Source organism: Mastomys coucha, unplaced genomic scaffold (assembly GCF_008632895.1).
Source record: "Mastomys coucha isolate ucsf_1 unplaced genomic scaffold, UCSF_Mcou_1 pScaffold20, whole genome shotgun sequence".
NCBI lineage: Eukaryota > Metazoa > Chordata > Mammalia > Rodentia > Muridae > Mastomys > Mastomys coucha.
This window is the reverse complement of record NW_022196903.1, coordinates 128,327,556-128,343,974: the sequence shown is the minus strand read 5'-3', so window position 1 is coordinate 128,343,974 and position 16,419 is coordinate 128,327,556. Positions and strand designations below refer to the sequence as shown.

The window sequence follows — 16,419 nt, the reverse complement described above, 5'->3', positions numbered from 1 at the left end:
GCTGGATAGGCAGCTAGCAGTTCGTCCATTTGATCTTCTTCTAAAGGATCCAGTTCATGTCTCAGCACTCACACCTGCAAGCTCACAATTGCTGTAACTCCCTCCAGGGGACCGGATACCTTTGTCCCCTAGAGTACCTGTGTCAATGTGCACATTTCCACATGCAGATGCAAACACCTATACATAATTAAAAATAATAAAAATAAATCTTGACAAGATGAGGGTGTAGTACAGAGTTTGAAGTAAGCTTTCCTTGCCTAAGATACTTTTTCAACTTGGGTATCTATTAAAGGAAAAATTCTTCACCCCAAATTGTGAGTAGTAAGAGAATAGGGCCAAAAGTTGTTTCTATATCTCTGGCTTTAGAAAGGGAAAATGGTTCCCTCTCCTGACCCATTGTGTCTTGCCATGGTCTTTCTATAGGTTTAAAATGTGGGGAGGAACAGCATTTGTGGTCCAAGTCAACACTGTAGGGATGAGAGTGAGAGCACTGTACAGATGAGTTCTCCTGCCTGTTGTTAGGGAGCTGGCCTGAGAACTCTACACAGGCATCCTTAGCAATCCTCACCATCCCATTTGAGGATTATGGTCACTGACATTCTAAAAGTGTATGTAAGTCAGCTGGGAACGTGTATGTCAGTTGGAACATGTATATAAGCCACACTTCTGCCATCTGATTACCAGGGGCCTTAAAGCTGGAGAATCTTGAGTTTGTGGCCAGTCTGGGCTGTATTGTGAGATCCTGTCTCAGAAAAAGGACACTAAAAATAAACTGTAAAATGAGAACACAAGCACTTTTATTACAGATTGTGCTTCTAAGAGCCTAGGTAAAATGTAAGAGCTGGAGAGAGGAGAGCAAGGTTTATAGACATACAGGGATTTTTACCTTTTCCTTTACTCCCAGTTGATATATTCTTCCTACTGTGACTTCTTTATGCCTTTAACACCCTCCAGTCCTCTAAAGTAGGCACAGCCATCCATCCATCCATCCATCCATCCATCCGTCCATCCATCCATCATCTATCTAATCCATTTCTATGAACAGCATATATTTTGTAGTAGGAAAAACCAAGAGTTCTAAAGTAAACACTTTAAGCATTAAGGTTAAAAGACCATAAATTGTTTTTACAAGTCAGGCATTCAAACAGGATAGTTTCTCTTGCTTTGCCTTATTTGTGATAAAAGTCCTTTCATCATGTCCCCAGTTTGAAAGTCACTTACCATTTACTGAAGTATTTGGTTTGAATAGTGACTGTAGAAGGGGTTTAAAACTCCTGCTAAGAGCACACATTCAAGTTAGACACAAAGAAATAGCTGGCTCCTTTTCACTGCGTACCTCTTTACTGATACACACTATTTTGATATTTTACCTAAAATAGGAAGGTGGCTCAGCAGTTAAACGCACTTGTTGCTCTTGTAGAGAATCAGAGTTTGGTTTGCTCACATTGGGCAGCTTATAGCTACCAATAACTCTAGTTCTAGAGGATCTTCCACCCTCTTGTGGTCTCATGGGCACCTGCATGCTTGTGTTTATACATACATACATGCATGCTCATATGCACACCTAGACACAGGCATACATATTAAAAAATAAAAATAAGAATATTACTTAAACATAAGTTTTATCTTATGATTGACCTATTGAAAGAAACTGAATTGGTTTTTTTCAAATTAGATGTTAACTTCAAGAACTGTTTCATGAAGGACATGGAATAATGTTTAGTTTTTGATCTTTAAAAAACACTGTTTACTATTATTTATAGTTGTCTAATAATCTCATATATTATAGAGAATAAACGAATATAGCCTTTCATTGGCTATATATCTAATATTATTGACACTTGTGAGTGATAGTCCAGGGACTCAGAACAGTTTTGTGTGGTCAGTTCCTGAACGCAAGGTTTCTTTGATGGAAGTACAGCAAGTGTATGTGAGCTTTTAGAAATGTTAGAAAAGATAACATGTGGTTGCCCATCTGGACAGTCACAGGCTGACTTACTAGGAGTACCCTGCCACCTTACCTTTCTTGTCTCAGGAATCCTGCGCTGGCCTCCACGTCCTTATGTTGTCTCAAGTTCTCCTCTTCCTGTCTTCACTCCCAAGCGTTATCTTACAGGCATGTGCAGCACTGTGCCTCTTTTTGTTTTTTGCTTTTCTTTTCTTTTTTCCTTTGTTTGTTTTTTGCTTGCTTGCTTGTTTGTTTGTTTTCGAGACAGGGTTTCTCTGTGTATCCCTGGCTGTCCTGGAACTCATTCTGTAGACCAGGCTGGCCTCAAACTCAAAAATCCACCTGCCTCTGCCTCCCAAGTGCTGGGATAAAAGGAATGTGCCACCACTCCCCGCCCGGCTGTTTTTTTTTTTCTTTTGAGGTGCTGAGGATTGAACTTGGGGTTTCCTATATGCTAGACAGATAATTCACCAACTGAGCTAAATTCTCAGCCTCTTACCTGGAATATTTCTTACTGGATTAAAAAGTTAATATTTGCATGTAAGATTCTATTTGATGTGTCTTAAAGTCTGTAGAGGTAGATGCTGTTTACATGTTCATATGGTTAGTATCAGAATAAGATGTCTGAAGACTGATGTGCCTAGCACACAGGCCATTTAAAACTGTATTACGGTTAGTATTAGAGTGAGATGTCTGAAGACTGATGTGCCTAGCACACAGGCCATTTAAAACTGTATTATGGTTAGTATCAGAGTGAGATGTATGAAGACTGACATTTAAAACTGTAGCAATAGTCTTACGCATTAGGAAGCTTTCTCCATCTTTCAAAACAAGGTTTGTACAGGTTGCCACAAATGCAAGGCTGGATTCACTAACGTTGCTCTTGTGTAGTTGGGAGGAACGGGTAGAGCCCTGATCTTAACGTGTTTAGGCACACGGGGTATTGCAGCTCTAGGTACAGTGCTTTCCTAATGCAGAGCTCAGACTCCGGAGGGACTCACTGGGTATCTTACCACTCTTTTCAACTTTTGGTGGTGCTTGTTACTTACATGACAGAGTAAAAGCACCAACTCTTTACACGTGGTGTGACGTTAATGAACCTTACTTTCCTTAGAAAAAAGCCAGGATGAAATACAATGTTGTGAAACAAAATAGTGTGTTATGTTCTTTATAATCTGAGAAACACATGGAAACTGAAGTTAATGATAATTTATGTTTAATTTTGAGTCATTCACTAGAAGAGTTTCATATTAAATCTTAGCTTACCAGAAAAATTTTAAAGAAAGGATAATAAGAAATGAGAGAAAAAGAGGTCAAGTGAGAACATAAGGTGAATGTTTGAAATAATTCTCATTAAATCATTTTGGATTTTGTGACACAATGTCTTACCAGCACTTTTGAGACTTAAATTTTGATGCAGTAGATGGTGAGAGTTTCCATCTCACACTCATTCAAGTTATGAGATTGACCTAGAGCTCCTCCCTCTCCTCCCTCTCAAACTTGAAGGTTATGAACACGGACGGCACTGGGAGGCGAGTGCTGGTGGAAGACAAGATCCCTCACATATTCGGCTTCACCTTGCTGGGTGACTATGTTTACTGGACTGACTGGCAGAGGCGGAGCATCGAGAGAGTACACAAACGGAGTGCGGAGAGGGAGGTCATCATAGACCAGCTGCCAGACCTCATGGGACTGAAGGCCACAAGTGTTCACAGAGTCATTGGTGAGTCATCCCAGAGTCTCTGAGAAGTGGATCCAGACCTAGGAAAGATAAGAGCAGCAGCAGAGGGTAAAGGTGACTCGTTGATATTTGAATCAATTTAAAATCATCTTTACCATACCTGCCTCGTGTTCTGAAGTCACAGTTTGATTGTTACATGTAGATCCATAGGCAGCCACTTTCATCAAAGGAACTCAATGTGTGCTCGTGCTCTCTCTCTCTCTCTCTCTCTCTCTCTCTATCTATCTATCTATCTATATATATATCACCTTAGTTTATAGCTTACTGTAGGTATAAAACATTCGTTCCATTTGTTCATACTTTTTCTCACAGATAATCCTGATACTGCTTGTTTTTAAAAATAGAGTTGGAACTAGGTCAGGACCAACAGAAGAACCATGTCCTTATGAACCAAATGTGTCCTGCTTTAAAAGTGAACATGTATTGGTAATGTCAAAGTGTATGTTTTCTGTATCTTTTGTAACATTGTTTCTTTTAGGTTCTAACCCCTGTGCTGAGGAAAATGGAGGATGTAGCCATCTTTGCCTCTACAGGCCTCAGGGACTTCGATGTGCCTGTCCCATTGGCTTTGAACTCATCAGTGACATGAAGACATGCATTGTCCCTGAGGCTTTCCTTCTGTTCTCACGGAGAGCAGATATCAGACGCATATCCTTGGAGACAAACAACAACAATGTGGCCATTCCTCTCACTGGTGTCAAAGAAGCTTCCGCTTTGGATTTTGACGTCACAGACAACAGAATTTACTGGACTGATATATCACTGAAGGTTAGCAAAGAACCTTAACATGCGAATGCAGGGGCTGAGAGCCAGAGCTTGAACTAGTGTCACGCATCACACAGAGGCTTATACCAGCTGACTGGTGGCAAGTCCCGAGAGTGAATTATAGCATCCTGTGTTTTTTCCGCTAGCTTTAATATTGAGAAGCTCACTGAGAAAGTGAGTACTTGGCCTAGAACTTGCAAGGTGGTATCATCTATTATTAACTTTTAAAATTTATGGGGTTCAAAACTATACTGTGAGCTTAAAGGGGCTAAGATCTGAATTGACACAGTGGCTTAGGGTACTTTCAGGTGTCTTCAGAAAACTGACTACCAGTAGACATTATGGTCCCCTCTTACTCACTTGATTACCTAGAAATCTCCAAAGAAAACTCATTTTGGGGGGCTGCTCCATGGGTGAGAATGTGGTAGTGACCTGAGCTCAAATCCCTGACACCCATGTAAAAGGATGTGCATGTCTGGAACTCCAGTATTGAAGAGTAGAGATAGGCGAGCCCAAGAGCTCGCTGGCTTGCCAGTGTAGCTCCAACGGTGAGCTTCTGGTTCAGGGAGAGACCCCGGCTGAAAGGAATATAGTGAAGAACAACGATGGAGGGAGATACCCAGTGTTTGTCTCTGGCCTGTGCCTGTGCATACCCAACATACACAGCACACCAACTAGACAAGCACAATTCACATGTGTGCACACGCACACACATACACACACACATGCACATGCACACACACATGCACACACTCATACACTCAGATGCATGCATACACAAGCACACATACACGCACATACACGCACACGCATGCACATACGCACACATGTGCCAACCAGGTATCTCATTTCATTACCTTAATAGGAAGAAAGTTTGATTCTTCATTTTAGAAGTTCCCCCCTGAAGTGGCTTAATTATAGTTGCATTTATTAAAAACTGTCACTTTTGTGTCTTTGTACCACCAATAAAATTCAGACTCCTGAATAACTTTTTAAACCGTAAGCTGTGTGTCTTAGTTGCACATTTTATTTTTGCAGACTATTAGCAGAGCCTTTATGAATGGCAGTGCACTGGAACATGTGGTAGAGTTTGGCTTAGACTATCCAGAAGGCATGGCAGTGGACTGGCTTGGGAAGAACTTATACTGGGCAGACACAGGAACAAATCGCATTGAGGTGTCAAAGTTGGATGGACAGCACCGACAGGTTTTGGTATGGAAAGACCTTGACAGTCCCCGAGCTCTGGCACTGGATCCTGCTGAAGGGTAAATAGCTTTATGTATGTATTCTTTATAGCTTCATTACACAGTGGTTATGATTACATCCTTGATGTCTTAATGTTTATTAATAATGTGACAACTAAATTATAGGAAAGATTTATTTTAAAACCAGTTATTGCTGGGCATAGAAGCTCATACTTGTAGAACCAGCACCTGGCATGCTAAGACAGAAGCATTGCTGGGAATTCAAGACCAGCCTTATTACATCATGAGTTTGAGCCAACTATCGATTAACAACCCACCTTGAAAACAAATAAACAAATAAAATCAAAAAACCCAGGCCATTCATATTTTGCTGCTTAATAATAATTCACTAGTGAAATTTACTTCATCATTATAACACTCACTAAAGAAATGAGACAGGATTCATAATACAATAGTCATTGATCAGCATTAATATACTGAATGAATAGTGTTTTATCATTATTGGACATTGCTTGTTCTCTCTCAGATCCCTTCAGTATGTAGAGCCCGACATCTACTAGAAACCCACTAAAACAGTATTCCATACTGAGAAACAGCTAGTGTGGCTCCCTCACTCCCAAGGTCTGGGTTTGCTTTCCACAATTCTAGTTACCAGTGGTCTAGAAATAACTAGATAAAGCATTCAAGAAGTGAGAAGATTGTAAGTTTTAAATTGCTTTTATTATGCTATTTATTTTTCCTATTTTTTTTTATTAGTTGCTAATCTTTTGGGGCCAAAGTTATACATTAAACTTTATTATCATAGGTGAGTATAGAAAAAAACAATTTATATAGGGTTTGTTACTATTATAATGTCAGATACACAGTATTGAGGGACAGTGTATTAGAATGTATCCCCTGCAGGTAGACGGGTAGATTACTATGTATTTTAAAATGTGTCATTTAATTAATTAATTAATTTATTTATTTGGTTTTTCAAGGCATGGTTTCTCTGTATAGCCCTGACTGTCTGGGAACTCACTTTGTAAATCAGGCTGGCCTCAAACTCAGAAATCCACCTGCCTCTGCCTCCCAAGTGCTGGCATCAAAGGCATGTGCCACCACTGCCCAGCGACAATAGTTTCTAATGGAATCCTCACATCAAGTTCACTATTAGGTCTTTGTTCATCTAGTTGGGAGGCCACGTGAAGGACAGCTTCTTTGTATACGAGGCACTGAGGTGGGATTATGGTGCTCTTTGCTTTAAGGACTAGTCACTAGTCAGATAAATTCATTACTTAGAACTAAGGACTCACATTTAGGTTGCCCCTGATGAGGTGAAATTTCCATCATAATTGTTTCTCTTTGGATTGCTATAGTGTGTGCATGGCTGGCTCTCAGCTGACATGAACAAATGCAAGCAACTCTAATTTTCATAGCAGATAAATAGCTACCAAGAGAACTGTCAGTTGGCAGGCTGTTGAGTGAATGTCTGTCCTTAAGCATTTCATGAGAGCCAACGTGCAGAGTGATTTCCCCAGGTTCAGTGCGAAGCACTGTCAGCTGACTAGGTTAGCAGGTGAAGTATTTGGTTAAGAGTAAGGTTCTAGTTCTAGCTATGTCATGTAACTGGCTTGGGAACATGAAATGAGAGATTTCACACTTCTTTACTGTTTTGGCCTTCCATATATAAGAAGCCCTAGGAACCATTAAGATTAAACCCTCAGAAAAGTAAGATGTAAGTAAATGAGTATTTTAAATGTCATAAGCATATTAGTAGTTGTATTTATTGATCAGCCAACATACTAGGATGACATACATTGCACTTATTTGTGTAGTATGTTCTCTTGAAGTGTATGACCAAATATATTTTCTAGGCTTGTTTTTGATGTGAGCCTTTCAAAAGCCACAGTTTATTTTTACATTAGGGTACTCTTGCAGCTAGTTTTTGAAGAAAGTTGATTTATATAAATTGGAAGGTAAACCAGTATTTGAAAATTTGAAGTTGCTTACACTCAGAAATATAGAAAGATATTTTAGTAAAGTATACCATATTCCTAGACCAGATTGTTAATTCTTTTCTTGATACTAATTTTATAAATGTTAATGCTGTAGTAAAGAAATCATTGTTTGTCTCTGATTCCTAGCCTGAGTAGAGCATCCTGATTGGGATGACAAAGGAGAGCTGCATGACCACACCTTTGTAGGGGCGCAGGGCACAGTTAGCTGGAAATGACTGAATGCTAGGAGAATTTAGCCTTGGCTTTTTTTTTTTTTTTAAGATTTATTTATTTATTTTATGTGTCTGAGTACCCTGTAGCTGCACAGATGGCCATGAGCCATCATGTGATGCTGGAAATTGAACTCGCTCTGGCCCCGCTCGCTCTGGCCCTGCTCACTCTGGCATAATTCACTGTAGCTGTCTTCAGATGCATCAGAAGAGGGCGTCAGATCTCATTACGGGTGGTTGTGAGCCACTGTGAGGTTGCTGGGATCCGAACTCAGGACCTTTGGAAGAGCAGTCATTGCTCTTACCCGCTGAGCCATCTCGCCAGCCCGAGCCATGGCTTTTTATCCAATTACTTGATTTAGTCTATTTTTTTTCAGGTTTGTCAAGTTGCTGTACATGACTGTGACCCTTTTCTCCAGAAAATCAAGCTTAGCTGTTAAATTTCCACTGTTTTGAATCCAGGTTTATGTATTGGACTGAGTGGGGAGGGAAGCCTAAGATTGACAGAGCTGCCATGGATGGAAGTGAACGCACGACATTAGTTCCAAATGTCGGCCGAGCAAACGGCCTCACCATCGACTATGCTAAAAGGCGGCTTTACTGGACAGACCTGGACACTAACTTAATAGAATCCTCAAATATGCTCGGTAAGTGTCACTTCTCTTTTCTGAGGTGTGTGCAGAGTCGGTGGCTGCCCTTGGTTAGGTGCTGTGGTGCGTGGGTTTATTTATTATGTATTATGCAAAGTTTTATTACTATGGGATCTGTACTGATATTTACAAAGGGCTACTCCTGATGTGCACATGTATTTTCTCCTGTCAATTTGTGGAAGGGAGAATGAAATACTGAACTGTAAGTACTCATGCACAGAAAATAAAACCAAAATCAAAATAGACCATAGGAGTTTAAAGAAACTTAGTGATTTATCGAGATGAGTTTTAGTCATGGGTCAGACTTCAGATGGACTAGTTTCAGAGGCCTTATCTGGTTTTAGGATGGCTTTTAAATGAAATGTTCTATTTTAAATTGCGTATAAATTTAATGTTTCTTATGTTACCTTTTTTCCCCCCCAAAAAGACAATTGTTCCTCACATACTGCCTTGTCTACTGACTTTTCCAAAATAGGACTCAACCGTGAAGTTATAGCAGATGACTTGCCTCATCCTTTTGGCTTAACTCAGTACCAAGATTACATCTACTGGACAGACTGGAGCCGGCGCAGCATTGAACGTGCCAACAAAACCAGTGGCCAAAACCGCACCATCATCCAGGGCCATTTGGACTATGTGATGGACATCCTAGTCTTTCACTCTTCCCGGCAGGCAGGGTGGAATGAATGTGCCTCCAGCAATGGGCACTGCTCCCACCTTTGCTTGGCTGTGCCAGTTGGAGGTTTTGTGTGTGGATGCCCTGCTCACTACTCCCTGAATGCCGACAACAGGACCTGCAGTGGTAAGTACAGGATCCCCTGGGGGCAGCTAGAATTAGAAGACAAAACAACAATTTGAGAATGCTTCTATTTTTTTTTTAAAGAATAAAACATTGCATAATAAAAAGGTAAGACTGGGGAGGTGTACCAGTTTTTACCACTCAGTTCATGATAGTGATTTAATTTCATACAAGAGTTGCCTTTTACTTTTGAGCTTAAGTATTTAGTAAAAAATATGTAGTGTCAGAGAAACATACGTGTGTTTTATTTATCATAAAGGAAGAGCAATACATACAATAGAACAGAGAGGATTCTAATATATTTCTGTGAAATACATAAAACAGGACAAATAGCATTTTAGTTGTGTTTGAAGCCCTACAGAAACTGCACACGAAGAAGTTAAACCCAGGGTGAAGCAGTGATTGACAGATGAGTACAGTGCCCATGTGTGCAGTCACTGCTTGATTCTAGGTCTTCTCACTTTGTCTGGGTCCAGAGTTTGACATGCTGAGAGAGAAGAATGTCCCTATGCTTTAGTCAAAGGTCTACTGGTGTGAAGAGACACCATGACCAAGCCAACTCTTATAAAGGACAGCATTTAGTTGCAGCTGGCTTACAGTTTAGGGGTTTAGCCTATTGTCATCATGGCAGGAAGCATGGCAGCATGCAGGCAAACATGGTGCTGGAAAGTAGCTGAGAGTTCTACATCCAGATCCACAGGCAAAGGAAGAGAGTGACACTGGGCCTGGCTTGAACATTTGAAACCTCAAAGCCCACTCCACAGTGTCACCCTTCCTCCAAAAAGGCCCATATCTCCTAATAGTGCCACTCCCAGTGAGCAGGCATTCAAATCTGAACCTATGGGGGCCATGCCTCTTCAGACCACCACACTCTACAATGTCTTTTTAAAAGTTGACCAGAATTTTACATTAAAAATGAACACACAGGGAGGCTGGAGAGATGGCTCAGCGGTTAAGAGCACTGACTGCTCTTCCAGAGGTCCTGAGTTCAATTCCCAGCAACCACATGGCAGTTCATAGCCATATGTAATGGGATCTGATCTCTTCTGGTATATCTGAAGACAGCAATAGTGTACTCATATACATAAAATAAATAATTCTTTTAAAAAAATAAACACACAGTGCTAACACAAAAGCATGTCACAACATTGTTGGCTATGGGAAACCTGGTATATGGCTTAAGTATATATAGAGGCCCATGTCTTGAGGATTAGATAAGAAAATTAGTAAATGGTCAAGAGATATATAGACCTCAGATCAGGAAGTCTTGGGAGACAGGAGACTGTCAGTTTGGAAGAAAGTAACAGCTTAGTGTAAGATTTTAGATATGATTAATTAGTGAAATTACATTGTCACTATCTGAAAAAAGTATATCATATAGCAAGAATTTAATCTTTTCTGAAATAGGCTTTAATTATGAACAAAGGACACAGGTTATAATTCAGCAATTATGCTTTAGAGAATCCCACACATTGTATTTTTTCTTTTTGCAAATACTTTTTTTTTTTTGGTTTTTTGAGACAGGGTTTCTCTGTGTAGCCCTGGCTATCCTGGAACTCACTCTGTAGACCAGGCTGGCCTTGAACTCAGAAATCCACCTGCCTCTGCCTCCCAAGTGCTGGGATTAAAGGCATGCGCCACCACCGCCCGGCTTATTTATTTTCATTTTATATGCATTGGTGTGTTACTTGCATATTTATCTGTATGAGGGTGTCAGTTCCCCCGGAACTGGAGTTACAGACAGTTATGCGTTACCTTGTGAGTACTGGGAATTGAACCTGCATTCTCGGGATTAGCAGACAGTGAGTGCTTTTAACTGCTGAGCCATCTCTCCAGTTCCTCCCCCCCCCCCCAAACAATTTTAACCCTTGGTTTTTCTCATTTTAAAAATGTGAATAGAAATTGTGTAGAGTTACTGTGGGAATGGGTGAAAGGTGCTCTGGGGAAACCTGGACCGCAGTGTGGTGGTGATGGATGGTGATAGAGAGGGGCTCGTGGACTCCAAGTATGCTTCAGAGTTAGTGAGAGTGTTGGAAGTGAATTTAGTGGAGAGAAGAAGAAAGATGGAGCACAAAGCAAAGATGTTTCCAAGTTGGTGTCAGAGTCAGCACACTAGCAGAGAGCAGTGGAAGGTGGAAGGCATGTACTTTAGAGCTGCAAGTGTTTACGTGAGATTCCCTACAGGGAAAGGAGTGCTGGGCCCAGCAGACCAGGTAGCCGACTGTAGACATGCGATGTGTCGGCTCTGTTACACCTACCTAGGTCCATCCAGCCCTGTTCATTGTAGCATGAAAGCAGCTGTAGACCATGTTACAGAAAAGGGCAACAGACCAGTTTTAGGTTATGGACCATAGTTTTTAACATTTAAAAAATATTTTGGGCTGGTGACATGGTTCAGTGGGTAAGAGCACCAGCTGCTCTTCTAAAGGTCCTGAGTTCAAATCCCAGCAACCACATGGTGGTTCACAACCATCTGTAATGACATCTGGCCCTCTTCTGGTATATCTGAAGACAGCTACAGTGTACTTACATATAATAAATAAATAAATCTTATAAAAATATTTTAAGTAACTAGAATTATATTATATTCTTGTTTCTCTTTCGTACCCCACTCCTCCCAGAGACCCCCTTCAATACCTGCAATACCTTTTGTTTTTTTATTTTGTCATATTCTTTAAAATTTATAAAATATTGAAACAATAAAAATGAGTATTATAAAACTTGTTTGATATAAAACAACAATCAGTTGAACAGTCTCATGTAGATTCTTGTCTACAGCAATACTGAAAATGCATACTTTTTTCTCAATATAAATTTTAAATAACTCAAAACATATTAACTGTATATTTTAAAATAGATCACTACTAGTATTTTTTAAATGAACAAATAGATTAAGTTGTTTTGTTTGTTTGTTTTGTTTTTAGTAGAGCTTAAAATCTTGGCTCTTACTGTTGGTACAAGCCCAAAATAACAAGTTTTAGACATTGGACTTCATTGTAATAAGGCTGTACTTCAAGACCCTCATATCACTAAAGGATTTTACCTTTATTGTAGCTGAGCTAAGAGTTGACATTTCTGCTGCACCAAGGAATGAAATGTAGGCACGATTTTTGGATACAGACTTCCTGCTATGGTCAAAGCTATTTGACTTGAGTGAGTGACTTTATTCTTAACCCACAGAGACCAGTTACATTCATTTAAGAAATGGTGTAGATATTAAGATGGTCTATCCATAAAGTCATTCACCAACTGTTTCAATGAAAAATGGTTCTGCTTGGTGGGTGGCATAGACATTAAGTGATAGTAAGAATCTGGTTCATTGGCTGTGATGATTTTGAAAAGCATTCATCTCAGAGAAAGAGTAACCTATAAAGTCCTCTTCTTCAAACTTGATACAAGAGTTACAAACATCAAGCTAAGCATTCAGTCTCACTCTTTGTTGTTCTCTTACAAGCCACCTCTCAACTTAATTGTCTACATTTCTTTTGGTTGTATAAATACTTTTGAAATAGGTAAGCTGTTCTGAAAACCATAGTATAGTGTTAAAACATCAAATAAACAATCCTACTAATAGAGAAGCTGAGATAGGAGAAGCCTGATTTCAAGACCATTATGTGGTATACAGCAAGACACTGTCATGTACAAACAAGCGGAAAGTGTATATAGATTGTACAATATTGGACCTATTTTTCCAATTACCAAATTAGAGAGACCACTGGATGACAGCCAGCATTTCTAATTCCTCATATTTTTGGATTTCAATCGATTAGGATATGTCAGTAATATTAATTTTCATATTAAGATATTAAGAAAAAGTAATTGCTACTTCCTGTTTTTGTTGTAAGAGATGGAATTAAATTTGTGTGGATTTGTTGAAAGATTACTTTCTTGCTTCTTCTAGGGTATAGTTTTGCTCCTTATGTTGGTGTTTTCCATCTGTTATCCTTTGTAGGGCTTGATTTGTGGAAAGATATTATATAAATTTGGTTTTGTCATGGAATATTTTGTTTTCTCCATCTATGGTAATTGAGAGTTTTGCTGGGTAGAGTACCCTGGGCTGGCATTTGTGTTCTCGTAGGGTCTGTATGACATCTACCCAGGATCTTCTAGCTTTCATAGTCTCTGGTGAAAAGTCTGGTGTAATTCTGATATATGTTACTTGACCTTTTTCCTTTACTGCTTTTAAAATTCTCTTTGTTTAGTGCGTTTGTTATTTTGATTATTATGTAACAGGAGGAATTTCTTTTCTGGTCCAGTCTATTTGGAGTTCTGTAGGCTTCTTGTATGTTCATGGGCATCTCTTTCTTTAGGTTAGGGAAGTTTTCTTCTATAATTTTGTTGAAGATATTTACTGGCCCATTACATTGGGAGTCTTCACTCTCTTCTATACCTATTATCCTTAGGTTTGGTCTTCTCATTGCGTCCTGGATTTCCTGGATGTTTTGGGTTAGGAACTTTTTGCTTTTTGCATTTTCTTTGACTGTTCTGTCAATGTTTTCTATGGTGTCTTCTGCCCCTGAGATTCTCTCTTCTATCTCTTGTATTCTGTTGGTGATGCTTGCATCTGTGACTGTTGATTTCTTCCCTAGGTTTTGTGTGGCCAGGGTTGTCTCTCTTTCTGATTTTTTTATTGTTTCTATTTCCATTTTTAGATTCTGGATGGTTTTGCTCATTTCCTTCACCTGTTTGATTGTGTTTTCCTATAGTTCTTTAAGGGATTTTTGTGTTTCCTCTTGAACGGCTTCTAGCTGTTTACCTGTGTTCTCCTGTATTTCTTTGAGGGAGTTATTTATGTCTTTCTTAAAGTCCTGTATCATCATCATGAGAAGTGATTTTATATCTGAATCTTTTTTAATCGCTTTTCCAGTGTGGTGGTGTGTCCAGGACTTGCTATCGTGGGAGAATTGGGTTCTGATGATGCCAAGTAACCTTGGTTTCTGTTGCTTATGTTCTTATGCTTGCCTCCTGCCATCTGCTTATCTCTAATGCTACCTGTCCTGGCTAAATCTGACTGGGGCCTGTCCTTCCTGTGATCCTGGTTGTGTCAGAACTCCTCAGAGTCGAGCTGTCTCTGTGATCCTGGGCCCGTTAGAGTGCCCGGGAGTGGAGCTTCCTCTGGGTGTTATGGGACTGGTTGCAAAATTTGCACCCAAGGTCTGCTAAGAGCACCACCCCAGACAGACCTGAAGCAACCTGTGCCACTGGGCTGGTGGAGTTCCTATATGCCTGGGTCCTGCTGGTCCCAGTTACTCCTGGTGTTGGGACAGATTTTATGTCCTCACCTCTCCATAGTTTTTAATTCCTTGTAAAAAAGGGTCCTGGAAGCTAAAGCTTCCTGGTTCAGGAAGACAGGATTGCAGAGGGTACTGAGAATTGACACAGCCAGAGAAGTAATCAGAGCAGACAGCATTTAGTTGCTAAAGAAGAGATGAGTTGCTGATGGCTGCTAGGAGGCTAGGTGAGGTCTAAAAAGTAATAGTACTTATCCTCTAGATTGTTTCCATCCATACTGGTCAAAGGTGGTCTTAGTGACCATGAAGATGGCAATTTTCAGGAAGTGGTGGTGAAGGACAAGTTGGAGTAGATTTGAGCAGTGAATCCAGGAAAGGAAGGGAGGGGTAAGCAGTCATTATGGGCATCTCTCTTAAGATCTTCAGCTTTGGGTGGATGGAGAGAACGGTGTGAGGACTGTTAGAAAGTGGAGACATAATAGCATGAAAAGACTTCTGAGCTCGTTGTGCACATGCCCCATTGGTTGCTTGGTGATTGATCACAGTAGGGACTCAGTGCTGAGGACCCCTAGCATCTGTTGGTTGACTGGCTGATACAATCAGCAGCGTTTCAAGGCTTCTTGTGTGCTCTTTTTGACTACCATTTAATATTTGCATGCAGTTGTATTAGATTCCGCGTATTAGGAAGAGATTAATGTGTAAGTTCTTGCTTTCAAAAACATTACAACATAATTTACGTCTTGACTGATTTTGTTTGTTTGTTTGTTTGTTCGAGACAAGGTTTCTCTGTGTAGCCCTGGCTGTCCTGGAACTCACTCTGTAGACCAGGCTGGCCTCGAACTCAGAAATCCACCTGCCTCTGCCTCCCAAGTGCTGGGATTAAAGGCGTGCGCCATCACCGCCCAGCCATCTTGACTGATTTTAAAAGCCAAGTCAGACCAGCTTGTCTGTGAGCTCAAGTGTGACAGTGCCCTCTAGCTCATGCAGAATAAAAACCCTGGCTCATAGAAAGTCTTCAAGACCCAACATGAGCAATATCCCTCACTTCATAACTGCATCTTTATCCCAAACACCCTATTTCCCTTTTCTAACCCATGATCCATTTCCTTATCTACTATTCTTTAATTTGCTTTCTCTATAACAGAAACATTGGTCTAATTGCTTGTTTCAAATAAGCAAATCAGTCTCATTTCAGAACTGTTGATCTGCTTATTTAATGTTTGGAATGGTCTTTTTGCAAAACTTTCCATGGCCATCCTTCATATCTAAGTCTTTGCTTAATTGTGACCTGCATAGGAAGACGTAGTCTGCAGCACCTGCTGTGGAAAACCTTCCACCAGTATCATAGCCAGGCCCACAGCTGCCTTTCCATTGTAGCCCGCGAGGTCGTCTCACCAGCAAGAAGACACGCGGACACTAGGTTCCTTCTGCAGCAACTGTTTATTGTCTCCATCCATAGGGAAAAAGGGGTCGAGCCCAAAATCCGCACTGCTTATATACACCACAGTGCAGCGTATCTGCCCACAGCGTGGCGTGTCTGCTCATGATTGGCTGTTCGCTCATTACCCTACATAACGCCCCGGGATGGGCCGTGACATGGCGTCCTTTTCACTCCATGCACATGCGCAAACAGTTGTCCACTAGGAGTTAACAGCGGAAGTAGGCGCCATCTTGCCATGGCGAATGCCTCTCAAGATTCACGGCTCCCCACATTCCATAGCACTCACAACTCTTTGTTTTGTTGTTGTTGTTGTTGTTTTGAAATAGGGCTTCACTGTATAGACCTGGCTGTCCTGGAACTCACTCTGTAGACCAGGCTGGCCTCAGAAGATTAAAGGCATGTGCCACCACTGCCCGATACAGCGCTTTGT

General features: G+C 40.6%; 1 protein-coding gene across 1 annotated transcript in view; it reads left to right on the top strand.

Moving 5' to 3' along the window:
• Lrp6 (LDL receptor related protein 6) overlaps positions 1-16,419 on the top strand; it is a 128,520-nt gene that overhangs the window by 75,983 nt on the left and 36,118 nt on the right. The window contains exons 8-12 of the mRNA XM_031383631.1: positions 3,455-3,671; positions 4,168-4,457; positions 5,493-5,719; positions 8,331-8,515; positions 8,994-9,320. Coding sequence (XP_031239491.1) covers positions 3,455-3,671; positions 4,168-4,457; positions 5,493-5,719; positions 8,331-8,515; positions 8,994-9,320 — 1,246 coding nt within the window. The remainder of the gene's footprint in view (positions 1-3,454; positions 3,672-4,167; positions 4,458-5,492; positions 5,720-8,330; positions 8,516-8,993; positions 9,321-16,419) is intronic.